Source organism: Penicillium pulvis (assembly GCF_028828015.1).
Source record: "Penicillium pulvis strain IBT 33274 chromosome Unknown scaffold_8_segment0_segment0, whole genome shotgun sequence".
NCBI lineage: Eukaryota > Fungi > Ascomycota > Eurotiomycetes > Eurotiales > Aspergillaceae > Penicillium > Penicillium pulvis.
Window position 1 is genome coordinate 2,548,131 of NW_026643080.1, and position 27,831 is coordinate 2,575,961.

The 27,831-nt window shown below is 49.8% G+C and overlaps 11 protein-coding genes across 11 annotated transcripts; 6 read left to right on the top strand and 5 right to left on the bottom strand.

Annotated features, from left to right (window-relative positions):
- Nucleotides 1-783: 783 nt before the first annotated feature.
- N7503_010367 (uncharacterized protein) lies at nt 784-2,022 on the top strand (the record flags this gene model as incomplete). The annotated part of the gene is made up of 1 exon (XM_057069913.1): nt 784-2,022. One exon carries the CDS (start codon nt 784-786, stop codon nt 2,020-2,022), a length of 1,239 nt encoding a protein of 412 aa, XP_056916524.1.
- Nucleotides 2,023-2,172: 150 nt separating this feature from the next.
- Nucleotides 2,173-3,207, bottom strand: N7503_010368 (RNP domain protein; the record flags this gene model as incomplete). Its single annotated transcript, XM_057069914.1, has 1 exon — nt 2,173-3,207. One exon carries the CDS (start codon nt 3,205-3,207, stop codon nt 2,173-2,175), a length of 1,035 nt encoding a protein of 344 aa, XP_056916525.1.
- Nucleotides 3,208-4,196: 989 nt separating this feature from the next.
- N7503_010369 (NADP(+)-dependent, decarboxylating phosphogluconate dehydrogenase) lies at nt 4,197-6,517 on the top strand. Its single transcript, XM_057069915.1, has 5 exons — nt 4,197-4,365; nt 4,705-4,898; nt 4,970-5,421; nt 5,487-5,915; nt 5,972-6,517. Exons 1-5 carry the CDS (start codon nt 4,352-4,354, stop codon nt 6,410-6,412), a joined length of 1,530 nt encoding a protein of 509 aa, XP_056916526.1. The 5' UTR covers nt 4,197-4,351; the 3' UTR covers nt 6,413-6,517.
- Nucleotides 6,518-7,032: 515 nt separating this feature from the next.
- On the top strand, nt 7,033-7,979 carry N7503_010370 (anticodon-binding domain-containing protein; the record flags this gene model as incomplete). The annotated part of the gene is made up of 3 exons (XM_057069916.1): nt 7,033-7,139; nt 7,271-7,778; nt 7,875-7,979. The coding sequence occupies 3 exons, from the start codon at nt 7,033-7,035 to the stop codon at nt 7,977-7,979; spliced, it is 720 nt and encodes a 239-aa protein (XP_056916527.1).
- A 655-nt stretch (nt 7,980-8,634) lies between these two features.
- Nucleotides 8,635-11,553, bottom strand: N7503_010371 (uncharacterized protein; the record flags this gene model as incomplete). Its single annotated transcript, XM_057069917.1, has 1 exon — nt 8,635-11,553. The coding sequence occupies one exon, from the start codon at nt 11,551-11,553 to the stop codon at nt 8,635-8,637; it is 2,919 nt and encodes a 972-aa protein (XP_056916528.1).
- Nucleotides 11,554-11,933: 380 nt separating this feature from the next.
- Nucleotides 11,934-13,502, bottom strand: N7503_010372 (uncharacterized protein; the record flags this gene model as incomplete). The annotated part of the gene is made up of 6 exons (XM_057069918.1): nt 11,934-12,267; nt 12,325-12,384; nt 12,461-12,529; nt 12,604-12,823; nt 12,875-12,954; nt 13,054-13,502. The coding sequence occupies 6 exons, from the start codon at nt 13,500-13,502 to the stop codon at nt 11,934-11,936; spliced, it is 1,212 nt and encodes a 403-aa protein (XP_056916529.1).
- A 2,771-nt stretch (nt 13,503-16,273) lies between these two features.
- Nucleotides 16,274-16,860, top strand: N7503_010373 (mRNA splicing protein SMD1; the record flags this gene model as incomplete). The annotated part of the gene is made up of 3 exons (XM_057069919.1): nt 16,274-16,287; nt 16,383-16,432; nt 16,541-16,860. 3 exons carry the CDS (start codon nt 16,274-16,276, stop codon nt 16,858-16,860), a joined length of 384 nt encoding a protein of 127 aa, XP_056916530.1.
- Nucleotides 16,861-20,712: 3,852 nt separating this feature from the next.
- On the bottom strand, nt 20,713-21,531 carry N7503_010374 (S-adenosylmethionine-dependent methyltransferase; the record flags this gene model as incomplete). Its single annotated transcript, XM_057069920.1, has 1 exon — nt 20,713-21,531. One exon carries the CDS (start codon nt 21,529-21,531, stop codon nt 20,713-20,715), a length of 819 nt encoding a protein of 272 aa, XP_056916531.1.
- Nucleotides 21,532-21,902: 371 nt separating this feature from the next.
- Nucleotides 21,903-22,488, top strand: N7503_010375 (succinate dehydrogenase assembly factor 3; the record flags this gene model as incomplete). Its single annotated transcript, XM_057069921.1, has 3 exons — nt 21,903-22,118; nt 22,222-22,321; nt 22,400-22,488. The coding sequence occupies 3 exons, from the start codon at nt 21,903-21,905 to the stop codon at nt 22,486-22,488; spliced, it is 405 nt and encodes a 134-aa protein (XP_056916532.1).
- A 585-nt stretch (nt 22,489-23,073) lies between these two features.
- N7503_010376 (GNAT family N-acetyltransferase) lies at nt 23,074-23,967 on the top strand (the record flags this gene model as incomplete). Its single annotated transcript, XM_057069922.1, has 3 exons — nt 23,074-23,470; nt 23,578-23,687; nt 23,797-23,967. 3 exons carry the CDS (start codon nt 23,074-23,076, stop codon nt 23,965-23,967), a joined length of 678 nt encoding a protein of 225 aa, XP_056916533.1.
- Nucleotides 23,968-24,688: 721 nt separating this feature from the next.
- N7503_010377 (KAR9 family protein) lies at nt 24,689-27,823 on the bottom strand (the record flags this gene model as incomplete). Its single annotated transcript, XM_057069923.1, has 1 exon — nt 24,689-27,823. One exon carries the CDS (start codon nt 27,821-27,823, stop codon nt 24,689-24,691), a length of 3,135 nt encoding a protein of 1,044 aa, XP_056916534.1.
- Nucleotides 27,824-27,831: the final 8 nt, after the last annotated feature.

Below are 27,831 nucleotides of genomic sequence, written 5' to 3' on the forward strand. Positions count from 1 at the left end.
CATACACCTAATAACTTGAGCTTATCGTGATTCATGACTAAGCGGCTATAAGCATGAGTAACTTAAATGAATACATGTATTGAAGTGATTCTGCTGCGTATTACAAATCTCCTCCGAAGTGCGTCAATGAGATCCCATTCTCCGTAGGGTTCAGCTGGGATTAGGGTCTAAAGCTCCTGCCTAGATGGTCTCTGTGCATCTGCGAAAATATCCCCTATTGGCGAATATGCAAAGATAGAAAAAGAAACCATCGAAGGGGTCGAACGTATCTAATAGGCGAAATGAAAGCAACCGCTATTCGATGAATCCTCTCTTGTATTACGCGGTATCCTTGTTGAATCCTGCAGTCGATAGGTCGACGGCGAACTAGGTCATGCCCAGACTCGTCCTTGCAGATCATACATCACACAAGCTATACCCTTAGGCTTCAGGCACCCTTACTTGAATACTTATTTCCCTCACAACTTCAAATTGAAGTCTTTACATTTTGAAAAATAAGCCAACTCTGTTGAGCCGTGAAGGACACAAAACTACAGAGAACATAGCATCACTGGGGTCCAATGGTTCGCAAGGGTATCCGCAGGACCCATACCGGGTGCACCACCTGCAAGTGAGCGACCCCGCAACCTTACCGAGTTGTCGGGACTCAATGATAAAGGTTATTCAATCTAATCTTGACCCAGAATCCGCAGAATCAAATGTGACGAAACACATCCGAATTGCACAAAATGCACCTCAACGGGCCGAAGATGCGATGGTTACACCACCTGGGTCTCTAAAGCAATGCAACGACAAACTCAACCCATCCAACCATCTACCATCCCAGGAGCTGGGGCCGCTGATTTCCAATTTCTGGACTTCTTCCGTCTGTTCCTAGCCCCTGTGCTTGAGGGCCCGTTGCCGCATTCTTTCTGGACATACACCGTTCCTCAGATGGTACACCAGGAACCGGCCTTGAGAAATGCGGCTGTGGCACTTGGTTCTCTATACCAGAGATTCAGAGAGGATACACAAAGTGAGGCAGAGAAAAGGTTCTCTATCGGTCGTTATAACTCGGCTATACGCCAGATTGCTTTGCTACGGCATGGACACCTTGATACGGTGGTCATTGCCTGTGTTATTTTTATGGCTGTTGATATTCTTCGCGGCAATCATGAGCAGGCACTCCTTCACTATAAACATGGGAAGCGTATCCTGGAGTCTTACACTCCTAATGCTCAGATCAAAGGAATCTTTCGCCAGATGTACATGTTTGTACTGTTCACCAGTCCCTCGGGCCGCTTGTTACCCGAAAAAGATGGATGTCCCCATATCACCCAGCCTTTTTGGTCGCTTCTTCAAGCGCAAGAGGAACTTGACTGGCTTGTTTACCGGTCCATGGAAGTGGTGTTTTTTGTGAACAAGCACCACGAAGAGTCTATCATTCTACCCATGCAGCATGAATTGAACCAGGAATTGGATAACTGGTACCTCGCCGTGTCTGGCTTGGTGTCTCAAGATCTACCCGTTCATCACAGGTCGGCATATCATATGCTTGAGGCTCGATGGCTCATTTGCAAAATATGGTGTCATGGATCCTTGCATGGTGATCAGGGATATAATGACTGTACTGAGATGTTCCGGCGGGAATTGGAGCTTCTACAGGAGTTGATGGCTATGGGTGCGCCTAAAAGCACTTTCGAGATCGGAGTCCCGCCGCTCCTACATTTTCTCTTCACGAAATGCAAGGACCTGGATCTTCGGCTATCCGCACTGGCTTTGTTCAGGGAGAAGTGCTTTACGCCTGACACGTTATGGGACTTCATGGTGATCTATGAAACGGCCCAGCGACGCATTGAGAAGGAGCATGATCTGGTTCTTGGATCTGAATGGGCTCAGTCGATTGATCTAGAAATGATCCCCGCGAAGAAGAAGACTGCGCTCACACGTACTGCCTGGGTCAGCGAGACTCAATATCTCTGTCCGTGGGTTCTTGTGGTGTTAGATGTCTCTGAAGATGTCCGAGGTGCGATTCCCTTATAGCTTCTCCTTCAAATGTTGATACGCTACTTGACTTAACTTGCTTTCCATGGTTGTACCTAGCAAAGTCCATGAGACTTTTCATTGCTTTTTTGCGGGATCAATGATGGTATTAAATGTGAATAAGTATATATTTCTTAGGAGAGATCGTACCTAGCCAAGAATCTTCAGTCCTCCCTTAGTCTTGCCAGACTTTTTCACTCCATCATGCTTCACCTTGGCTCCCGAATGCGCCCCTCGACCACCGCCTCCACCCTTCTTGTTATTTTTGATATTTGAAACTGGCTTCACCTCGGTGACAGCTCGGCGCAGGAGAACAGGATGAGAGCCAATGTACTTGCCCTGCATCTCACGTGCAGCCTTGAAGTAGTCGTCGCCGTCACTGAAACTGACGAACCCGTATCCTTTGCTCTTCTGTGTGCGCTTCTCACGGATCACACGTGCCTTTTGTACGGATGTGTATCGTGCGAAAGCCTTCAATAAAGATTCATCGGTGACTTCACCGGCCAAGTTACCCACAAATAGTCGGAAATGGGCCGGGTCCCACTCCAGTAGCGTCGGATCGGTCCACTCTTGTCCACCACCGGCTCGAACAACTGTCTTTTGAGATTCGGGTTGTGGAATTGGGGTGCCAGCACCGGCTACTCCAGTAGTCGGGGTTCCAGTACCTCTGCTAGGGGCAGCCGACGAGGTACCCTGCGTGTAGGTGGAGTCGTCTTGCTTAGCATATGCGCTTTGCCACTGGGCGATCTGGGCCTCGGTCTCTGCATCTACGCCGTCGCGGCCGGGGCGTCCTCCCCCATAGGCCTGGCCAGGTGTCGAGCCGAAGGGATTCTGGATATGCGGGACACTGGGGCCGTATGTGCTTTCATTGTACGAGGCACCGTAGTAAGAGGGACCGCTCTGGTAAGATTGGGGCTGTGGTTGTTGATAGTAGTTTGAGTAATTGGTCGCCGGCGCGGCATACCCAGCGGATGAAACAGGTGGGGCTGAGATCGTCGGGTTGCTTGCGCGATATGGCTGTGGCTGACTTGAGGCTACGGAACGCGGTTGGAAACCTGCGAAGGCCGGGCGTGCGTTCCCACCATAGGCCGGGGCTGGTGGCTGTGCGGCATTGCTGGATGGGGGTGGTCGAGGAGGAAGAGACGAAGGCGCCTTATTGAGACCTGGAGGAGGTGGAAAGGACATGATGAATGGGAAGTCCGACACGAGAAAATGGTTGAGCTGTCTGTAGAGTAGCAGCCACAACGTACCTTCAGGGCAGTCTAATTCCACCAGACGTCACACCTGAGGACCCGAACCTTGTTCAAGTAGAAAGGATGTGGAGTTGAGAAGTGACAATTGAATGGCACTTCAAGAAAGAAAGAAAAATTATGGAAAAAAGTGAAGGATGTGATAAGTGGATAGTGACCTTTGATACAGAAAGATAAAGATTGCGATTGGGACCGCAAAATGGATGATAGTTGCACATTTGGTCTCTATGGCCACCTTGAGCCAAGCTTATATAAGGACCGTTGGGATTGACCAGTTGAAGCTAGCTACATAAGCATGTGATGGTCTCTGACATAATCACTTAGATAATCAAGTATGAGGTCACCCCCACTCTAGACCGGAATAGGACTAGATTACACCATTGACCGGATTCGAGTGGATTTTCACGGCGAGTGAAATGCAGTTTCTCCGTCAATTTATCCTGAACAGTTCACCGATGTATGGGGGATACCATGGGAAGGCATGTACCTGGTATTATTCTACAAATGCGTCCAAGGAGAAAGTTCCCCTGAAGCTATAGGAGCACAGTAGTATCACCTAGCTTTATAGTGATGGCATCTATGTGAAGAATACCCCTCCATCTGCCCTAAACTGCCCCGCGCCGTTTTTGATATTCCAAGAAGCACCATTTATGCAGGTTCCTAAATCCTACGCATCTCGACGGCAACGGGTGGATAGCCTGAATGTGAATAATCGGGTCGGATATTGCTCAACATTACCCCCCTCATAATAATAGGTCCGAGTCGAAACAGAACCCGAGTGGGATGACCGGGCGACTGTGCTCCTGTACCGAATACTTGGCGCGACACCGGCGGCAGTAACCAGAAATAACTCAAAAGACCCAGTATATGGTACATTTAATACAGTATTCTTAGTATTCGTAGTACATATCCCCGCCGGCGAATGTATCCCACCACTATGACGGAAGAGTTGCTCCGTCAGCCGGGTTACTTCTTTTCGCTCCTCCCCCCTCCCCATCCATTCTTCCCTTCTTCAACTCTCTTCAGTTGTAGATACCCTCACTCCCAACTATACCCTCATTCTTCAATTCGCATTCATCATGGCTGCAGCTGCGTAAGTTTCTCTCTGCTTGCTTCCCCTCCTTGCCCCTCAAGCTGTCCTCAAGAAGCCCCCCTCCGGATCCGGGAGACCCCAACGGGTCCCCGCCATTCTCTGGTCCGGTCAATTCTGCTATAACTGGCAGTGCTTTTAAAGCTCCCAGGGCAATGGAGACTGGCGAGGTTCCTTCTCGAGATCCGATACGATATCGGTGATCAAGCTTCGTGCATGTTAGCGCATTGCAGGAACCTCGCGGATCTGCATCCTTCGGGATCGCATGGACTATCCTTCCCTTGACACATTTCATCTGCTTTTACCCAGCTATTGACGAGAGAATTCGGTCGCTGACTATAGCGCCCGTCTCGCCGGCATCAATGTCGGCGCTCCGGCGCATCGTGTTCTTAGTCCCACTGCTGATTTCGGTCTCATCGGTCTGGCCGTCATGGGCCAGAACCTGATCCTCAACGCCGCTGACCACGGTTTCACCGTCTGCGCCTTCAACCGCACAACCTCCAAGGTCGACCGCTTCCTTGAGAACGAGGCCAAGGGTATGCTTCCTTCCTCGATACACAGACGCAAAAAATTGCCAGCGCGCGCAGAACTGACTGATGGCTCACAGGCAAGTCCATCATTGGTGCTCACTCCATCCAGGAGTTCATTGCTCAGCTCAAGCGCCCCCGCCGTGTGATGCTCCTCGTCATGGCTGGCAAGCCCGTCGATGACTTCATTGAGTCTCTCCTGCCCTTCCTCGAGGAGGGTGACATCGTCATTGACGGTGGTAACTCCCACTACCCCGACAGCAACCGTCGCACTAAGTACCTCGCCTCCAAGGGTATCAGCTTCGTCGGCAGCGGTGTTTCCGGTGGTGAGGAGGGTGCCCGCTACGGTCCCTCTCTCATGCCCGGTGGTAACGAGGCCGCCTGGCCCCACATTAAGGATATCTTCCAGAGCATTGCCGCTAAGAGCGATGGTGAGGCCTGCTGCGACTGGGTCGGTGACGAGGGTGCTGGTCACTACGTCAAGATGGTTCACAACGGTATCGAGTACGGTGACATGCAGTTGATTTGCGAGGTTCGTCCTTTCTTTTTCTGTGATTGCTATAATTAAGCAAAGTACTGACATCCTTGTCCTGAAAGGCATACGATATCCTGAAGCGCGGTCTCGGTCTTTCTTGCAAGGAGATCGGTGACGTCTTCACCCAGTGGAACAAGGGTGTCCTGGACTCCTTCCTTATTGAGATCACCCGCGATATTCTCTACTACAACGACAACGACGGCACTCCCCTTCTTGAGAAGATCCTGGACAAGGCCGGCCAGAAGGGTACCGGCAAGTGGACTGCCGTTAACGCTCTTGACCTTGGTATGCCCGTCACCCTGATCGGCGAGGCTGTCTTCTCCCGTTGCCTCAGTGCCCTCAAGGATGAGCGCACCCGTGCCTCTACTATCCTCAGCGGCCCCACCCCCAAGTTCGAGGGTGACAAGGCTGCCTTCATCGATGACCTCGAGCAGGCTCTGTACGCCTCCAAGATCATTTCCTACGCCCAGGGCTTCATGCTCATTCAGGACGTAAGTTTTGTAATTCTTCAATTTCTCACGAACCCTGACTAATCGGTTTCATACAGGCCGCTAAGGAGTACAACTGGAAGCTGAACAAGCCTTCCATCGCCCTCATGTGGCGTGGTGGCTGCATTATCCGCTCCGTCTTCCTCAAGGACATCACCAACGCTTACCGCAACAACCCCGACCTCGAGAACTTGCTGTTCGACGAGTTCTTCACCAAGGCCATTAACACCGCCCAGAGCGGCTGGCGTAACGTTGTCAGCAAGGCTGCTCTCTGGGGTATTCCTCTGCCTGCCTTCTCCACTGCCCTCAGCTTCTACGACGGCTACCGCACCAAGGACCTTCCCGCCAACCTGCTGCAGGCCCAGCGTGATTACTTCGGTGCCCACACTTTCCGCATCAAGCCCGAGCACGCCAACGAGAACTTCCCCGAGGGCAAGGACATCCACGTTAACTGGACCGGCCGTGGCGGTGACGTGTCTGCCTCCACCTACGTCGCGTAAAGTCGATGACAGAAGGATAAAAAATTGGGTTTTATGTATTTAGATGCCACCACGAATGGAACGTAACGAACTTGTTTCAATGAATTCGGTTTAATATACCAAGGAAATAATTGGAAATAGTCCGAAGTGTTGTTGATAGTCGCACTAAAGTGTAGATCAAAGTGGTGCCTTAATGCCTTGAAGTGACCCATTCACGCTAAACCAGATCGGGTATCGAGCAACGTCGACCTTGTCTCCATCTTATCGCGTCTCCCCTCCTTCCTCCACCAATTCCCCGGGGCGTGAGGCTATTTTCCCTTTATTCCTTCCTTTCCCCCTCTTCTCCCCCTCTTTGAGTCTCCGCGGTTCAGGAAATCGGGGAAGCTTCTTTCTCCGATATTCTTTGAAGGCCTATCTAAAGGGCTCGGTAAAACCCCCACACCTATACAGGAAACAAAGGGTTCGGCAGCTCCCAAGCTCCCAAAGGCCAGCAGACAGGCATCAATTGAGATATTTGCCTGAGTCCGATGTCCCAAGTTTGACGCCACTCGATACGTATTGCCTTCAGACGAATCTGTTCAACAAACCACTGTGCGCAAGTGGACAAGTGAATCACACCGCCCGCTCACGTCACACGCTGCATGGCGGAGAATAAGCGCCAGAACTCGAGTGCGAAGGCCTCTGGTCCTGGTATGGCGACCAACATGGTGCCCCACGAAGTCGCTTTGAGTGGCGCGATCGGTGCTCGGTGAGTGGAAACGAAGCCTTGGTTCCTCCCCATCCCTCGAATTGGATTCAGCGTACAATAGTCGGGGCGCAATCAAGGAATCTGTCATCATCGACCCAGTGTGCGCTAATGCAGTGACTTTTATCAAACAGTGTCCGCATCACTACTGCTGCGCCAACAACCTCCACCCTCGAGGGAACTCTCTTCACAGTGTGCCCTATTACCAACCTCGTCGCCATCAACACATCCGCCGTCACTTCCTCCACAGACCCCAAGCAGGCGCAGAGCGGTGATTATCACGTCATTCCCGTCTCTCGCATCCAGTCCTTCCAGCTCCTCACTCTCCCGTCCAACTCCTCGGACTCGCCTTCCTTCACAGATGCACAGCCAACTATCCAAGCACTCGATACCCGTGCGCTGAAGACGCGCGAGATCAAGGCTGTCAGCGAAATTCTGGAACGAGAAGCGCGCCGCGGAAAGGGTGTCACTCGTGAAGCGCAAGATATATTTGATGCATTTAGTCGGACCATGCCTGCACGGTGGGATGGACCGAATATCATCGTTGCGGACGCAGTTACTATTGCGCCCCCATACCGGGTTGACGAGTGTCGCCCACTTGTTGAGGGCGACACTGCTGCCCTTGCTCGTGTGCGCAAAGTGGTGAGTTGTTCCTCTTGTCTCTTGCCTCGTTTATCACATTTTCTGGTCTTTTCGTACACGTCCGAGTTTACTAATGGCTCTGTTTTCTTCGTCTAGCTCGAGATGGAACGCAAAAAGATTGAGCTCCGCAACGCCAGTGCTACCATTGGTTCGACTAGTACCTTCTCCCGGAATTCGGGCGACCAGCGCAAAGGTGGTTAAGCTTCTTATTTCATTTATAAAGAAGCCAGACATTCGGAATGATCAGTTGTCCTTACCGGGTGTCAGTGTCTCGGATATATGGTGAAATGTGTTTAATCTGGATAACCATTGAGCTTGTCCAAGTAACATGGCCAGGGTATGACATGTTATTCCAAGTTTGATGTACCCTTCATGGAAAATACCCTTTAAGTGAAATGAGTGCGGGTCAATGATGGACCCGACTTTCGCGGCAAATGAATGCATCCACGAATGGATCGTTCATGCTGCATTCTCAATTGCTTCCTGTATACCTAAATAATGGTAGATGGGTCTGGTTGTGTGGTGGATTATCTCACAACTCGAATCATAGATCTTGTTGCCCCAGGTCTATGGTAAGTCCGATAGTAAACAAGTCAATTGCTTTTAGCCTTCCACAGCATTGCATGTAGTTCTGTGCTTGAATTGTGCCATGCATTCGTCTCCTAGGTATACCCAATCGTAATGGCAATGCTCATAACGATATATTCTAGATGGATCAAAATTAAACAAGAACAATATGTAAAACCATATAAATAAATAAAGAAACACCGAAGATCAACATAACGCTTTAATGAGATAGATGTACTGAAATGAATACCACAACTCTCATAAAAAGCCCACTTCGAACCACACGTCTTTATTCATTCCCCACACTTCTACCTGGAACCACTTCACAAACCGTTCCTACAAATCCTTCTAATCCGGAAACCATTACGCATCCAGAAGAATTGGCACTCGAGCCAGGTCCCGAGCCCACGGCGGCATTGGAAGACGCTCCCATCGATACGCCGGGCATGACAAGAACCTGCGAGCCAAGTTCAATCCACTCGACAGATGTGACTAGCGCAAATGTAATTTGCACATCTTCTTTGAAGGCTTCAGCTATTCCTCCTGTGGATGTATTCGAGGTTCCGGAGATGACTTTGCTGATATCAGTAGCGGATGCACGACGCCGGGCGGGATCAGGGAGAATGGCATTATTTCCGGGACTACCCTTTTCTCCACGGCCAGGGGACTGGGCATCACCATCGAAAGAGAAGAATTCCGGTTCATCGGGTGACTGTGGCTCAGAAGGAAGCTCGTCGTCTGTCCCTGCAAGTTCCATGCAGATAACACGGACGGTTGTTCGGATATTGGCTATGTAAACTATTGAATTGCCACCCAGAAGTAGGGGAGGCGAGTTCAGAGCCGAAAATTCGGAAGCGGGGAATGTGGCTACGAAGCCTGTGTAGAAAGGTAGTGACAAGGTCGATCGTAGTGGAGTCGTGGTAGTGGAAGAGGAAGAAGAGGGCGAAAGAGGTGTGGTCTGGTGCATGTTTGTTAAAACCATGCCCTTGCGGATGCGGCTGAGACGTGGGAGTCTGTCTTCATCTGGGAAAGTGAGCAGCTCGATGCCGATGGTGCCGACTTGATCTTTCATGAGGCGACGGACAGAGAGGCGAAGGTTTCGAACGCTGACGACGCGCACGCGATGCCATTTTGCTTGCGTCAATGAGGCGTCTTTACCTGGAAAGAAGCTCTGAGGCAATGACGCAGGAAAATCGCTTGAGGAGCCTGGTCCGCTGCTTCGGGAAAGCATGCCCAAAGGCGCGCTGTCGTTGCTGCTGTCTGTTGAGCTATCGACAAGAAGGGGTCCGATGGTCATTTCGTCACCAACAGATATGCTGCCGTGGCGAACTAGGCCGCATAAAACCATTCCACGGCTTTCTTGGTTGGGTTTCTCGCTAGTCATAGAATACACTTTTGATGGTGGGATGGCGAAGACTTCGTCGACGTCGAAAACATTATTGGAGGACTGATAAGACACTGGTTGCTTGTGCAGACGCAGTGCTCTTTGACTTGGAATTGATGGAATGGGCAAATATCGAAGGAATGCGTGCAGTTTGCCTATTCCTGAGCCATCAACAGCGCTAGAAAGAAGTATGGGCACGGTATGAGACCAGTTCCCGTTGGTTACTTTGATAAGGTCTTTTACAGACTTGCTGTCCGAAGCGCTTATTTGCTGGAGATCAGGTATTTTGTCGCCCATAGGCGATGCAGGAAGCATCGCGGGCTTCCGGTTTGCTGTTTTCAGGGCAGACAAGACTTTAGCAAGATTTTCTCGTAACCCGCTTCGAGAAGCAATGTCTAACTTCGTGATGACGATTAAAAATTGAACATCTAGTTTCAGACAAAGCTCCAAGTATGCCAGGCAAAGATCAATCTCAGTGGCTTGCTCATTGCTGGTTTCGGTCTCTGCCGTCTCATCGCCGCAGTTGGCTGGGATACACAACATCACATAATGTGGGGCCCAGCTTACTAGGCCCCTTAATGTAGACTTCACATATCGTACTGAGCCTGGAAGGTCCGATACAAATGCCAGGCGACCTCCACGCGAAGTGGCATGGATATCATCCCACGCAGCGATATTTCCAGAAGCATAATTGACCACGCTTGTAGGCACATCATCTGCATAACCAATCAGCTCTTGGGCGACGGAGCTAGTGATACCGGAGGATATCTCGTGTCGGTGTTTGAGTAGACTAAGTCGGCTCTTGCCTCGCCCATTGTCAAGCTGAGATGAGGTCAACGTTCCCAATAAAGAAGATTTCCCTGCAGTGCTCGGGCCCGCGATGGATATTCGAATCTGCTCGGTATGAGAGTAATCCTCTTCTGAAACAGAGTTCATCCCGTTGCCTTGATCAGAAATGTCATCGACATTCCGTGTCGACCGAGGAGACATTTTGTAGTAATCCAAATCTGGAGTAACTAAAGCTTCTGCAACCCAAAGCTTGTCAGAATGGCTTTTGGTCGATTCCAATGGTTCCGATGGCAAGTCCTCCATCCACTCGCATTTCCCGACGATTACTCGACGCAGAATTTCAACGCTACATCCGAGACTGGCTGCCATGGCCTGTAGATTGGTCACACTTTCATCAAGCTCATCTCTGGTTAAGCCTACGAAGGTGCCATCGTCGGCAACTCCAATCTCGTAAAGTGCACCCTGACTTTCTTCCAGGCCAGCAAGTAGGCGAGCCGGCTTTGGGGGCACGCCTAATTGTGGAGTCGCATCTGGAAGCACGGGAACTACCAAGTTTGCCGTGGTGGATGAATGGAAGGGCGAAGATTGCTGTAAACGCCACAACAGTTGTGTTGTCAACCCCTGCAGCCGTTGTTGCCGGCTTTGGGTCGACCTGGCTTGCATGGGCTTTGGGGTCGTTACTATCCCATCCTGAGATGGTGATGCAGAAGTTGAGGCCACTGATAGGCTATTACGAGAATGATATGAGCCTGCGACGACATGACCAGTAGACATGGAAAGATAGGGCCTCCGTGGACGGAGTAGTAAATGCAACTTGTACTCGGTGGGGCCCTCCTGAGGTTCCGGCTCCAACTTGGTGATGCCATAGTCGGACAGAAAATCAGGGTCCGTCGAGTTCAAAGCTGAGCTTGAACGGGTTCGAATAGCTAGACCCCGGCTGCCAGACACATTGACTTGGGGGGTTGACGATCCTGAGGTCGACCATGGGGACGAAACCCGGGGTGGGTCAGGATCGTAGGTGAAGATGGATGCCATGGCTGTAGCCAGCGGAAGTTAAACAGGTTTACAGTTCACCTAGGTAACAAAGGTATTAGGGAAAAGGAATAGATGCGACACGGTATCAAGAGAGATACAGTAACAGAGGGCATTCTTGCGCAGATTATGGAAGAGGAACAAATGATGAATGACCAGTGTTGATGATCGGGCTTGAGTCACCCGTTGTAGTGCCTGAGGCATCACATGACTCCACACGGATGAATTAGAACTATGAAAATGCGTTTCTCACAGAGAAATCTTTTGTTCAAGAAGTGAAGAAGAAAACCACAAAGAAAAACGACAATAAAATGAAGCGAATGGAAAAGGGATATCCAAATATCAAAACACCCAAGTATCGGGGTAAATCGCGTTAAATCACCCTACTCCGCTGACGGTTCCCCGCCCGCGCCTTTGCATTTGCCTTGTGCCACGTGAATATTCCGCGCTGTTGTTCGAGTAAACACTGCTCCACATACAGGGCATTCGGCTTTGGCAACTACTCCAGACTTCTCTCGTTGGTGTCGTAAAAGGTTGCTGAAAGTGGAGAATTCACGGCCATTACACCCGTGGTCCCAGCATTGCGGTCGAGGCCTTGAACTAACGACACGGACTTGCCGTTCGTTATCTGATCCAGGTATAGATTCTGGTGGAGAGAAGACGGTATCGGCAACCATAGAAGATGCTTGTGAAGCCATAGATGAGGGGTGAGAGGAACTAGATCGTGGGGTTAGCAAGTCCCTTGATAAGAAGAGATTAGGGGGTGCAACTTACGGGATTGGTGGTGCTTCGGGGAGGTAATAAGCGGGTTGAGTCATCATATAAGGAGGAGAGCTAGAGCGATACATTAACGACTGATGCTTCTCGTTTGCAAGATGTCGATTTCCAGAATTTGAAAAGGAAAACTTACGAAGTCATGAGAGGCTGTTCGGAAACAGCAGCGGCTGTGTGAGGTGGAAAAGAACGAGCCATTGAAGGGCTACAGACAACGGTCAGCTCCTTGCTTTCTAAGAGGGCTCAAGTATCCCGAAGTTCTAAATAGTTCGTTCATACCTTCGGGAATGACTCTGGCGCGCGCTACCAGGCGCCCCAGGAAGGTATGAGGGTGGTGCATGCGGCTCAGGGTGGTAGCCGGGCATCGGGCCATTAGGATGGCTACCGTAGGCAGCAGAGAAACTAGAAGAAGGATATGACTGTGGCGGAGGGAACTGCTGGTACATATTCCCTGATGAAGGCTGCAATGGTTGAAATGGGCGGTTGGGCCAGGCATAGTCTAGATTTATTAGTAGTTTGCCATCACATAGAGATCTGAAATGCTTCTTACGATGAGAGTTTGGCTGCATTGGGCCAGCAAAGTATGTGTCTGATGCTACTGACATAGGGTAAGGTGTAATTCCAAGACCGCTAGCATAGGTTATTTATCAGTATACTCTTTCTTCCCACTGTCTGTTCTTCTTCGATTGCGTTGTTGATTTCCTTGAATTTTCGGGGATCAAGACTTACCGTGGATGCTCCGTAGGTAATTCCTCTTTGTAATTATTTTGTTCAATAGATTGATGTATAGTCTGTTCAGGATACTGTTCAGAGTATGAGGGTTTGGAGTAAGATGATTCCGAATAAGAGTGTTCAGAATAAGAAGGATCAGGATCATAAAATGATTCTGGAAGGGAATTAGAGTGTAGGGGAGTAGTGGAGCCTTGCGGAAGAGATGAAAAGTGGAAAGCCGATGAAGGTAAAGAAGAGGCTTCTAGGGCCGGCACTGGGCTAGTAATAAATGGCCACGAGGAAGCCGAGTTGGACAAAGCGCTTTGCTGGAACGCCGGCGGCTGCACAGACTCAATAGGAGTGGATAGATGACCAAATTGCTGCAAGGCTGGGTCCTCAGATAGATCAGGGTTTCTGCGGTGACTGGAGTAATCCTGTGAGTTTGACTGTGAATGCTCGGAAGACATTGGGGCTTTCCGGCCTAGGTCATGGACCTAGCGCAAAACTACAACTGGACAAGGAGGGGGCCAGAAAAGGGCCAGCAAAACATAGGGTAAAATTTGGAAAAGAGGGGGCGACAATCTCTGAATAAAAAAAAGAAATCAAATGAAATAATCACGTACAATATAGTCTTGTAAAATTGGGTGGTTGTTGGCAAAGTCGAGGGTTTTTGTTTCTGACTTGGTGATCTAGTAACTCGGAGTGAGCGACGGGCGCAACAGCAAAATCTGCAAATTTTGCAAAAAAGTCTGATGGCGAGAAACGAGATTCCAAGAAATTCCAAGAAATTTCAAAAAGAAAACCTTTAGACCGTATGGCAGGGAAGCTGTTACAAGAGAAAACGAGGTCCCCGCAATAATGAATCGCCTAGTTGGGTACAGACTGGCCCACTAAGAGAAAGGCAAACCCTTAGGCTTCTAGAACTTTTTTACCAATGGGTGTTCGTAGCCACGAGTTGGGTGGGAATCCTGTCCCTGAAACGAATTTGGGGCAATTTCGCACTGGGTCGCGGTTTTTCGGGGAAAAAAGGGCCTGTAATCATTGCCTATCTGATATAGTGTGAGCCAGGAGACGTAAGATCCTATGATCTTCAAGCAGTGGATCCAAGCATCCTCCTATCCTATCACACGATTGAGAGAAAAAGACCTGGTTTTTTGACCCCCACAGGTGACACCGGAACTTCCGTTGTTAGGCCAAAGCCTATATTAGGAAAATAGCTCGGGACGGATTGGCCCATGGAGCCAGGGCGTGTAATGATCCTTGAGCGGCATGAGGGAGCTTTTCCTCGCAAATAAAAGTGGATTTTTTTTTTAGCCCCAATTAGCCCATTTGGCAAAATGGGGCGTCCTGGGTCGATTTGGGGGCCATGACGCTGGCCTGTTATGTGGCTGACGAGAAGATCCAGAAAAGTTAGTCGGTTTCGACGCAGGCCGCCATTCGTGGTGGCTGCAAAAATAAAAAATAAATAAAATAAAATAAAAAAAGCAATATGTAACCCCAAGTGCAAAAAAAACCCCCGATGGGTTACGGTGAAGTTGATTCCGTCCTTTAGACTTGGCCCCCACGAACCGCGCCGTTAGAGAAGTAGGATCTGATCCTCAGGGATACACCCTGGACTCACCGAAGACTTAGGCCTGGAGTCTGAAGTATAATTGTTTCTAGTATATATGCAGGTTTGCGGAAATCGGTTGAAGACCCGGAACCATTAACCTCTATAAATTGTAGATGGTATGAATGACTGGACGGTCACGTCCACTACCCGTATAATGGGTACGCGGCCTGGAGCCAGAATAGCACAAACGGGGGTCTAATGACTGGACTCGCAGCTGTTTCCTTTTAGGAGATGGCGTCAAAGTTGAGCCACAGATGCAGGATCCCAGCAATCTGAGCATCCCGGAGGCCATGTGGTTTGCTGCGTCCACCCGTGTAACGCCAGAGTGGATCCCATGCACAACCAACCAACAGTGTGGTAGCGAGGCTAGGGCCGAAAAAAGCCATTGTGAGAAGGGGGTCAAAAGGGCCGGGGGTAGGGGCGCACGATTACGCTTAGCGCCTGCGGAATTTGTCATGGCACGACCCGGGGCTGTGGCGCTTCCCGGGAGTGCTCCCGGACCAACTCGAGATCGACCGGCTCTCTCCACATTCAGGGCTTGGGATCCGCAAGTGTAGTCAGATCCTGGCAAGTACTCCGTAGCAATGGGTCAATTTTTGTTTCTCCCGCTTCTTCTGCATTGCAAATCCCAAGTTCCCTATACATATCCCAATATACTATAACTCTGCTTTTAGTATTTCTGGCACATGGAAATGCAGAAGTATTAATTCGGCACGCCGCTGCACGGTCTTTGCGCTGACTCGGTATCGCCGAGCCTTGTTGGACAGGTCTCGTCTTCAAACCAGATTATTTGAGCGAGCTAGCTTGCAAGCCGCATTTGGGGCAAATTTCAATCGTAAAATGAACAGCTTCGTATTTCGATCTGACCGACTGGGTTTCCGAGAATGGTTAGACCGAGGCTCCACCAAAATACCAGAAGTGGAGATGAGATTTGACATCAACAAGTTGACCCGCTACTTCATACACGTACATTCTCCGAAAGAAAAAAACATGCAACTTACTGAACTTGAAAACTGACATTCATTTCGGTCATTCATTTCGGTCATTCAACTTAAGGGCCTGGGCAAAGAGATGGCAATTGGGGCGCGTATCGCCAAAATGGAGGCGTGGAGGGCCCAAGGCATCCAATTGCTGACTCTTGAAACATTGATTTAAAAAGCCTATACGAAGTACGCATGGACGACTTTTGCAGGCTTTGGTAAGATGTATTACGGCATATTGACGTCTTTCATGCTCCGCATTGCCGAAAGAGCCCCATTGCGAGGTCGCCCGAAGCGGTGATTGAGAGATCTAGATAGGTCTTGGCTCCTTTCTCCCGCCCGAGGTACATGATGGCTTCTGTAGCATCATTCAGAAATGCTTCGTAACATTTCAAAGGAAGGGGGTGCAATGCAAGCACAAAGTAATTGGAGCCTGGAGGTATTGAGCAAAGAGACAAGCGAAGCATGTATCACGTGATTTAGTAGCTCATGGTCACGTGGTCACGGCCGAGACTGCACTGTAATCCGACCGCATCGACAGCCCGCGCTGGTGTGCTCACAGATCTTTCCCCACCAAGATCCTGCAAAGCTACTGTACCTACCTCATATATCTTGATCCCACAACTGTGTGCCTGACATACCCACAATGAAGCTCGTCCGGTACGTCAATCCCGTGGCCTTCGCGGTCAGCCAAGCTGCCACGCGCATTCCACGCGAAATATCTTTCAGGAGCTGAGAGCTGACACGTCTTCTAGGTTTTTGATGAAATGCGCCAATGAGACGGTGACTGTTGAGCTCAAGAATGGTGAGTGCCAGCTTTATCCATCCACGACAGCATTGCGCGTCTGAATGACCACCCATGCCCTCCTACCCCAGACCGCCATAGCTTCTAACACACATTCAACCCCGCCAGGCACAATTCTCCATGGCACAATTACTGCGGTCTCCCCGCAAATGAACACCTCTCTCCGAACCGTGAAGATGACTCCCAAGGGCCGTGATCCCCTCTCGCTCGACACCATCAACATCCGTGGCTCCACAATCCGTTACTACATCCTCCCCGATAGCTTGCCGCTCGACACTCTGCTTGTTGATGACGCTCCCAAGCCCAAGAACAAGGCCCGCAAAGAGGCAGACCGTGGTCGTGGTGGCCGTGGAGGTCCCCGCGGCGGTGGCGGCAGAGGCCGTGGTGGTCCTCGTGGTGGTGGCCGTGGACGGGGTCGTGGTTTCTAAATGTTTTTATTCTTTCTGAGAATTCAAACTGGCGTTTGTATCTGTCTTCCAAATGGCTCTTTTTTTCTACCTTGCATGAACATGGGATATCATCTTGTTAACTACCCCCGAGGCTTTTTCTAAAATTTGGAGGGTGAAAGGAAAAGCAAATATCATTTTATTTTCCAAATTTGGCTTTACTGGCTTAAGCTCTTTGATCTAATAGATCTGGTCCGGGCAGGATTATCTATCCTAGTGAGGGTATTCTTCACAGTCCGATTGTGACTGACCTGCGAATTATAAAGGCAAGGATGCCAGGATCGAAGGATCATCCTTAAACTTAGCTTTGGCGGATTTAAGCTACGGGCCGCAAATCCAGATTTTATTTAAGCATCGGTAAAGGTGATACAACATGGAACCTGCGCAAATATCCTTGTCTCCGAACCCAGCCTGACATCAGAAAAGACACATGTCAAGTCTTGTAGTAATTAAAAATTGAATATGTATCTGGTTCCTTTCAACAATCATCACCTGACCATGATCCCTGTCCCATCACACGTGACGCTACATGCAGTAGTTCAAGGTCAGGCATGCAAGCGTGCCCTAATTTCACTTCATCTAATTCCTAATTATTGACGATTACCACGAGGGGTCTTGCTTACTTTCTCGCGCAGATCTTCATTTCTACAACAATGGACCCACTGGTGACGATCTTACTTCTTCATGGCAGTAACCCTAGTCTGACAGCCAGCATGTCTTTTTTCTGTATATTACCTGCATAAGACTGAATACAGGCTCTTACAATCTTCAATCCGCATCACGGTACATAATATAGCCACTAGTCTTCAAAGCTCAACGAGTGGCCCGAATGACGTTGCCACGCGACCTTGTAGACCAAACACGGGGCCTCCGGGGCTCCAATGCTGGCGCTACTGTAGGAACGCTTCTCTTGAAACATGCAGTCAACATGTCTCTACCACTGACAGAGGCTCATTCTCCCGACATCCAACCAATACTCTGTACCTTGCATAATCTGGCTCCTTCTTATCCAGTACGTCGGGTCCAAGGTTGCCACTGGGGTCGTAACGTCAGTAAGCCATGATTCAATCACGCACCGTAACATCGGGCGCCCCGATGATTGACGACCGTATTTTACCGAACCCGAGAGCGAGGTCCAAGATAGATACCTGCAGACCGCTGGTCTACCCGGGGGATGGGGGGACACTAGTATTTTACTTGAGACCTAACTAGGTCTACCGTACTGGTGGTGATCGTCCACCAAAATTCCATCAACCCTCGCTAGCCCCTGCTATTTCATTGGGCTATTCGGTTAATCCCTGAGTCCATGTGTCCACTCGTGGGGTTGATATGAATACATTGCTCATACGGTGACGGTGTACCCGAACCCGAGCTCGCCAAGCGTATTTAAGTTAACGGGATATGGAGTGTCAGATTAGAGTGGATATCGGTGTTTGCAGATTCTCTAAGTCCTTAGCTCTCTTGAATGTGGCTGAGCGTAAATACACATCACTGTTTTCCAATTTAGTTACAAGTGTTCATTTAACAATCTCTCACCCCCACATAGACCCGATCTAGTATTTGTGAGCGAGATGATCTCCATCATCGTACCGTCAGGGGGGTTGCGTGTCAACTACGCGGCATAGGGACCCCGGGGCCAAAAAGCAAAACTTGGGGGCCTCCCGTTGGATTGGCCCGAATATGCCGAATGCGGTAGGAGCGTATCATTTAATTGATTCTCCATGATTTGAGATAAATACTGGAACTGATGATCATTTCCAACCTATCGGTAGACTGGACTGTTGGCCCCCTGTACCTTCCGAAAAGGGAGGTTTTCAATTCTCTATGGTTCAGATTTGGACCAAGCTCTGAGTCAACGCAGCCACGGAGAACGGTGATCTTTGATCTATTTGACTTTCTGATTTCGAGTTAAACGTTGGCGAGAACACTCTTATCCCCGAGGCCCGCACTTCTGACCTATCATAGGGGTCTGAACCCGATTGATGGGGCTAGAAGTAGGTTTAGCCCCTGCTACGGTAGTTCGGCGTGTCTCCGACGGGATCGCTCACTAAAGTAAACCCTGTGCCAATCGTATGTATTATTTTGGTGGGCATAGCAGGTGTCAAAAATTATGCCAGCCGTGTCAGATCCGCAAACCCCTCTCCCCCCATTTTTTCTGTCTCAATCTGGTAAACGAACAATAGAAATCCGATTCGTCACTCTGTGCATGTGGTTTAATGTAAGCTTTTGGATCAATAAGGCTTTCGGGCCTAAACCTTCGAAACGTGCGCGAATCTACACATCTGTGGAGATTATCGGCCGATGGTTTGTTTTATCCGACATAACCCCTTGGTATGGCCGAAATGTTGCTCCGAAATACTAAGTAGCGTACCGTGATTCCGGGATTCCCTCATTCTCTAGCGTGGAATATTAACCTTGTCATAATTTCTGTCCAGATTGCTGGGTTGAAGTCTGTTTTCGGAGATTTTCCTGGTTCAAACGGCATACAGTATCCAGTACTTTCTCATTCTGATCATAATCTTTTCGTCATAAAATGTTCGAGCGTTTACCAAGATGAGATTCTCAGCATGCTTGGCGCTTTGCTTACACCAATCAACTAACTCAAGGGATCATATCCGTGCTTGTAGAATCTGAGTTGGAACTCTATTCGGAGATGATTTTGAAACTCTGTTGCAATCGCCCCTTCCAGCCAAGACTCCACTGGGTCGACTATAAACTTTGCTACATTCCTCAGTGTCACTATAGATCTACGTAAATCTCTGTCGCAGCCTGGTCAGTGGCTCATAAAGCCTTTTCGGCTCAGACTTGGATGCATGCGGGGACAAGAGCAATAGGATCCAGGCCCCTCAGCCACCATATTAGTGGGAAAGTCAATGCAGTCTGGTACCATTTTCGAACTATGGGGTTAATCTGGAATTGATATTTTTAAAATAAAAGAAAGAAAAGAATCGTCTCTACACCGCAAGTCTGGTCGTAATGATACAATGATACAGTGATACAAACTTTCCTTGTTATCATCGGTGAAGATACTACTTGCATAGTGCTTACAGTTCCAAGCCGATCCCGGCATAAGTTTCATCATATGTCGGGGATGTTCATTTCCCCGCCGATGTCGCTTTATTGTAGGACATTTTTATCCTCGGATCTTCATGCTTGTCGTTCCCACTATCCTGATTGGGACATAATGACAATGGTGGGATTCCGATACGAACGATTATGATGCCACGCGTGGAAATCCACTCCATAGGACCGAACACTATTATAGATCATCCTTAAATCTCCACCATATCCACGTGGCCCCCCAATAGCCCCAAAGCCGCAGGAGTGCCACGTTGTTGTCCCTGTTCAATCTACCGGCACTCTGACAGACTAGATATGCAACTAATCATGCAATGGGTTGGTTTCAGGCTTCTTGGGGCGGCCCTCCATCGGTGTTGCGACTGCGCTAGCTTGGGGGCCGGCGGCACGGTCTACGAGATGGTGAAGATGCATTGGATACATGCGTCGTGTGATACCTTGCAGGCTGCAGCTGCACTTTGACGCTGTCTTCCGGATAGACCCGTGGGTAAGCAACATCACTGGCGTGGGTGGCTTGGTACTTTTCTCGAAGTTTTGGAGAGTTCTAGAAACGTAGAATCTGACATGGTTCGCCATAATTTGAGTTTATCCGATTTCATTCACGTAAAGTTTTGGGCCAAAATATCACAATACTTATTGAACGCAATCATGAAGGCGTGAGAATATGGTCTAGTTCGTAGATTTCTCTCATGTAATGCTCAAATATGCAAATATTAAGGTATCACCGTCGTTCTTGACATTAAATACACACAGAACTCAGTTGCCCTCTCTCCATATCCGAACAATCACTAACTTCTCCCAACCAGCTTGCATGCCACTCGATCCCGCGGTTTCGGCACACCAACCACCCCATTCACGGATGCGCGTCATCACCTCGTCCGGTCGGTTCTGCTTGCACAGCAACACATAGGCCACTCCCCGCGCCGAAAGAATGCCGGGGATAGCGTCTAGTAACCGGTTGGTCGTCTCCATGCCATCCACACCACCCGCATAGGTCAGTGAAAGGAAGTACGAGTCACTCTCGAACCTAGCCGAGCGAGACATTGCCTGGGCCACAGCTGGATCATTCTCAGCTGCGGTCGGTAACCGCGGGAGATCCTCGCTGGGTACATAAGGTGGGTTGAATAGAAGGACATCCACGCTGCCCGGGCGTAATGATGTGCACAAATCGGCGGTTATAGAGGAGATGTGAACAGACTGTAGGTTCGGGTGGTTTTCTGTGTTTTCTTGCTTATGTTGAATAGACTGTATGGCGGTGCACACAGTCTTACCGGTGGCGATACAGGCATTCCGATTCACGTCAGTTCCCAGTGTGAGGATGTCCTGGCGCCCGAAGATCTGTTGGGAGTGTGCTGCTACAAAGCCTAGCACGACACCGGATCCTGTACCGGTTTCCACAACCAAGGGCACGGCATTCATGCTATTATCTGAGAGGCCGCTGCTTTTTTTAAACCTCTCAGATAGCCATTTGGATTCTGATGCTGATGATAGGGTGTCCAAGAAGAGATAGGAATCTTCAGATGGCTCGTAGATGGTGTCAAATGAGACGTGTGAGGTGTCAGGTGTAGGGAGCATCTTGTATGTCTTTTGAGAAAAGCTCTATGCAATTTGAATGTGATGTGCTAAAGCTCAAGATTCTTTCGAAGTCCCAGTTCTTCTGTGACCGGAATTGATGTCCTGGTATATAATTGCAGAGACTTCCAACAACCCCACCAAGGCAAGCACTTTTGTCGTTGAAAAGGACCAGAACGCACGGTAAAACCAAATTAGATAGGTCTTACCCGTCCAAATCGCAAAGTGATTGCTGTAGAGTAAAAAAAAAATGAAAGTCAAAATTCCGATGGTTCTAACATCTCCCTCGCCGCCTTCCGCTCCGACAAAAAAAACGCCTTCCCCAGGAAATTATGTCATTCGAACCTCCATAACTCAAAACCCCAACATCCACCATGCGTATCGCCCACCGTCTCCTTATGGCCACGCCGGCCTCGATCGGCTCCAAATCCAGTCTCAGCGAAGCGCTCGCTCTCCTGCCGCCGCTCCAGCTTTACCGTCGCATCTTGCGCGTCCACCGCAGGCTGGACCCGGAGATGCGCGTGCTCGGCGACTCATACGTGAAGAAGGAATTCCGGGCGCATAAAACAGCGGAGAACCCATTGCACATTGTATGTCTTTGATAACCGGAATTCGGAATTCTGCCCTGGGGAAACAAGGGATTCGCAGTTGCTTGAACAGGAAACCGGGACTGACCGCGCAATTGCTCTACAGATTGGATTCTTGACTGAGTGGCAGCTCTACGCGCAGAAGATGGAGGGCGATAATTGGGCTGGGGAGAAGCTGGACAAGTCCAAGCTGGACAAAATGAGTGGTATGATTGTCCTTGAATGAGTTCCCGGGGTACGGCTACTAGTCTGGGGTTCACAATTGCTGACTTGTGTCGCTACAGATCAACAAATTGGTCAGCTTTTTGAGCTTTTCCAGGCTATTCGCAACGAAGGTGAACAGGGTGAGGGCGAGGGTGAGAGCCAGAAATAATGAAGGAAGCTTTGTCGAAGCCTTCGGTTGTTCGGGTGGGATTCGCCGGGAGATGCTGGCATCTCTCGATGCTTGCATGGTCCTGTGTATATATATTTGGATTTAAGCGCATTGTACTAGAGAAAAGCTTACTTGCTTGATCGAATCTTCGAATCTTTCATCATTTCTTCCATCAATTTGAAGGAGCTACGCAGGTATGCACGGTCTGCCATTTGGACCTCGGGATGTGACTTGATTGGAGAGCTAGATGTACACATACGTATCACAACTGGGGCTGCAAGCACCCATAGACGGAACGTACTGATCTTATATATTGACGCCCAATGGACCTAATCATGACCTCGGGAGCCATAGAACAATCTACTTCATTCCAATACTGGATTTACCCCTCAAACCCCAATAAAATGTGGGGTTCAGCGCCCTTGGAACGACAAGATGACTCAGCTATAGAGGCCCCGATAACGCTCAAATTTAAACTTCAGCAGATGTATATATCTCCTTTGGATCTTTGAACCTCATCTCAAGAACACTTCACCCCCATTGCCCCTCAATTTCCCCCCATCCACTAGGTACTTCTATGCCAAAATGCCTGCCCTACTAGAAGACCCCGCATCCCACAACCCCCCACCCCAAGCACACACCCAAGCAGCAAGCACACTAACCCCCCGCCACACAACCCTCCCCAAATCCGGCTCTGCACCTGTAACCCTGTACCCAATTACCAATGGCCCCTCCAGCATCCCCCAGGGCTTGGTCAAGTACCTGCATGAGGAGTTCAGCGCAGAAATTGAGCGTGGTACCACCTACCCCATGGAAAAGGCGCTAGGGCTCGAGCAATTCGCGGAGTACTGGTTCGGCACGTTTGCAGTTGTGGCTATTCTCGATGACGAGGGTGACGCTGCTGGTGTTGATGGGTTGAGGGAAGGACGGGATTGGGCGAAGGTCTGTTTGGGAACTTTCTATATCAAGCCTAATTATCCTGGTATGTCCAATATGATCATGAATGAAACCCACGGATATGCAATTCATAGAAGTCTACCTGTCAGTGGGCATATTTGTGTACTGGTTATTTGCTGACTGGTTTCTTAGGGCGCTGCTCCCACATCTGTAATGCTGGCTTCATCACAACTAATGTGGCACGCGGCAAGGGTGTGGGCTTTGCGATGGGCGAGACATACCTAGAATTTGCGCCAAAATTGGTACGTATAGCAAGAACAAAAACACACTCTGAGATCCCTTAATCGCATATCTACATATGTGTACAACATGTAGTACGCAATTGCAGACAATGCTAACACGTTCATGCAGGGATACAAGTATTCAGTCTTCAACCTGGTCTTTGCAAACAACCCGGCTTCTATTCGCATCTGGGAGAAGCTGGGCTTTAGCGTTATTGGGCGGGTTCCCAAGGCGGCGCGGTTGGACAACAGCGAGGAATTGGTCGATGCGTTGATATTTGGACGGGAGTTGGGCAATTAGATGTAGATATTTGAGAATATCTTTCGATTATTGATTTGATAGATCTCAATTTTTGTTCTCGACTTAGATCGCTCAGCGGAAAATTCATTCCATATGCGCAAGCTTCTAAGATATCAGCATGTGTTTGAAGGTTTGGACTGGCTTGCATTTGTCACATAATCCATCAAACGGAAGGTGCGACTTCATACATTTCGTTTTAGGAAGATACGATATTCTATGAATTCCCCACATCCTTTTCGTATTCCAAGCCTTCTCTTTTATTCCTTTCTTTCCTCATGTTTCTTCCCTCAGATTGATACAATCTTTTGAAAAGAGGAAAGGATGATATATTGGTGGGATCTAGGACTGATGAATTGCATGTGCTAGTGCCCATACCTAAAATAATCTAATAGTAACTCCCATTTTCCGTATAGAAACCAAGATAAAACTACAAGGAATATATTCACATTGGTGGAAGAGAAACAAAACCGGAAATGGAAACCCAACGCTCAAACCATACCATGCAACAGGGGGATATCACGCAAAACCTAACCTTCAATATCATGTCCAGCTCTTGGTGCTCAATTGAACAGTGATTCGGAGTCCAATGAGCAATAAGCGCAATGCAGAAGTAGAGAAAACAAGCCATAAGACAGGTTGGTAGAAATGGAGGAGGGGGAAGAGAAGATTTAGTATAAGGAAGTAACCGGAGGAAAGGATGATATGGGAAGCATGAGGATGATCATGCTCCTCTCCATCGAGGCCGAGAATCTCCTTTCTGCTGTGCAGCCGTCTTCTCGGTTCGCTTTGGCAATGGAAGCAGACTGACTCTTCGGTTGGTAGAATGTCCCAGTGAGGTTCCAGGACGTGAAGGCTTAGTAGGGCTCTCATTATTATCTTGATTATGCGAGACGCTGCGACTGAATGAAGAGCCCATTCCAGCAAAGCTTTGACGGCTTCGAGGGGTATTCACCATGCCTGCAGTTCCGGAACTGGACATATTCGACGGCCGGCGAAGACGGCTATATGGTGGAGGATCTAGCAAAGATGACCGGGGAGGCGTAGGGGAGGACATGTTGCGGACGGGGCTGCGAGACGAGGATGCGAATCGGGTTGACAGACGGCTCATTGACCGGCCACTACTGGGTGCCGGTGATGCAGACATGTCCCTTCGGAACGGGAGTGTCGATGCCGGTCTAGGTGTTCGTACCGGGGCGGACACGTTGCGATGTCCACCGGGTGTGGTGGCGCCAAGAGGCTGGTAGGTGCTTAGGTCATTTGTGTTGGTATTGAGGGTCCATCTGGGTCGATTGGGTATTGGAGAAGGTTGGGGAACACGAGACATTCGTCTTGCAGAGGGTGTGGGCGTCACGGCGAAACTTGTCTTCCCTGGCGTCGGAGACGTGAGTCCCGACGGCTTGGGAATGGACGATTTGCGGCCAGTCACTGGCTGTGGTACGCCCGAGAACCGTCTGACGTTAGGCATGGCTGAACGAGCTGTGGAGCTACCGACGGAGCTTTCGCGGCGACTGGAGCCCAGAGGGGTCGAACTACCCTTATACCCGCTGCCACCACTAAGAACCACTGACGACGCAGGGGAGCTCCCCGGCGTATCAATCGCACTACCGGTGGCTGGGCTATCCATCGTAACGATGCTGGAGATGGAATCCCGCAATTGATGACCCTTGAAGATCTGTACATCTTCAAGAGACGCATCCATCACTTTCAAGCTAGCCTTCAGAGCATTTGTGCGCGACGTCATGTCCGACAGAAGTCGCAAAACCTCGCCATTCACTGTCAAACGGTCATTCACTCCCTTCTGAATGATTGAAATCACACGCTCGATAGCAGGCACATAGTGCATCTTCTTCGCCTCATAGTTCTCGATTCGTTTCGTCAATGTACCCGGATTGTTCACTTGTGCGTTTGTCTCCAAGCCTTCCTGCAGCTTGGAAATGCTACGCTCGACCGAATCAAACATCTTTTGAGCTTGGCTTCCGGCGTTGCGGAATACAATAATCCACTTATCTTCACCCAACTCCTTTCGTAGGGCCTCCGCATCTTGCTCAAGCACCTTGTAGCTCTTTTCCAGCCGATCTCGTCGATCATCCAGTTCCTCGCACGCACTGGGGAGAACTGCATTAGCGCGAGACTGGAACATTGAAAGTCTCATAGGCAGGAAATCCAAAGATGCTCGAAGAGGCTGCATCCGCGCAAACAAAGCCATGAGGTTGGAATGGCTTGAATCATCCTGAGGTGTTTTGATAACAGGCGTGCCCGAGGCCGCCGCCAGAAGCGGTCCAATGCTTAACCGATTATTTGCAGGTGAGCGACCCTTAGAGGGAGATTCTTCCACGATAGTCTCAAGCTCGTTAATATCGAGCCCTCCAGTGGTCTCGCCGGTATCCAACAGAGCTTGATGCCTCTTCTCTTCCATCTCGAAGATCATGCCGCTGAGATTATCAATTTCCATGCCCACGTCACCCAGGACATTGGACCAAAGCTCTTCCCATTCCATAGCCAGCTCGACTTGCTCCTTTACGCCTTTAAGCTTGCGCTTAATTTGCGCCCAGTTCTGTAGGATGCTCTCCATCTGACTGACAATCGTCCTCAGATTCGCAGAATCGACGTTGCCGATGTCGGCTCGAAGCTGGACTTTCTCAATAGCCGTTACATATACATTTACCAAAGACTCGAATCGAGTTATGGCCTTGTCCACTCCCTCCAGTCCCTCGCGGCCTCCCGCCGCTGCCCACTCAACATCATCCTCCGCATCCAAGCCACTGAGCACGTCGGACGCTTTCCGGATCCATATTTGAATCTGCTCTGCAGCACCATTCAAAGCACGAACGGCGGCCAGTGCCGTTGAAATATTCTCGATACTCGTCTCAAGGGCTCCTGGTTGCGGGAGAGGAATAGATGTAAGTTGGGACAACTGGTTGCTGAAGGAGGCGCGGGAGAAGGAGTAAATGGATTCAGCACGATTTAGCTCTCTCGGGTCAAAGGACTGTGTATTCGAGGACGAGGAAAGGGCGTATGTGGGGGAGGAAGGAGATTCGTCTTTCGGCGGAGGTTGGGGTGGGGAGTCGGCTTGCTCCTCGTTTCGTTTGGTGTCGTCGACATATTTCTCAAAGTCGGTCCGATTATCCTGGTCCTTATCTTGCGGCAGGGATTCCGATTCAGGGTCAGCGCGCAGCGGCGCAGGAGACAGCTCCGCCACAGACATGGATGTCGGCGGGGTACTGGTCTCTGCGTCTAGGACAGTCACCGGAGGATGAGCAACGACCCGAGCAGGTGATTGCAGGCCGTCAACAACCGCGTCGGTATGATCTAACCCTTGCTCTCGCGCGTGGGAAAGCTCCTGCAGAAAGTCCTGGCTGGGTATTTCAAGCTTGTTCGACGCGCTCCGTTTTGTTGATTGCGAGGTTGCTGATCTCGGGGATGTCAAAGTCACACCATTCCACGTCTGTCCTTTCCTCTCAACCTTGATTGAGAGGTCTTTATGAGAACTATCAAGCTGATTCAGATGTTCTTCAGGGATCCGACCGATGGCGCTGGCGCTTCGGGGTGCGATGGTGACCTTGCTGCTACCGTCGAGCAGCTTCACCCGGGCCGCGAGAGCAGGAGATAGGCGACGGAAGATAGATTGCTTGCCAGTACTTTTCTCCGCACTGGATGGTTCGGAGATCGGTTCGTCCTCGTGATTGCTGCTTCCTATACTCCACAGAGACGACTTGGATTTCAAGCGGCGGAGAGGGGAGGGCCCGTGTTCATTGGGGGAGCCTTCCGCGGGGGGAGGAGATGCGCACTGAACGGACACGGGGTACGTTGCGATGTCAGTCGCGGAGGAAGGTGGATCATCGACTGTGGCATGCATGGGTGCAA

Excerpts from the sequence above, each read along its gene's own strand:
- N7503_010369 (XM_057069915.1), top strand. Across the intron at positions 4,899-4,969 it reads CCTTGAGAACGAGGCCAAGG|GCAAGTCCATCATTGGTGCT; the intron begins GTATGCTTCCTT and ends GATGGCTCACAG. Across the intron at positions 5,422-5,486 it reads ACATGCAGTTGATTTGCGAG|GCATACGATATCCTGAAGCG; the intron begins GTTCGTCCTTTC and ends TTGTCCTGAAAG.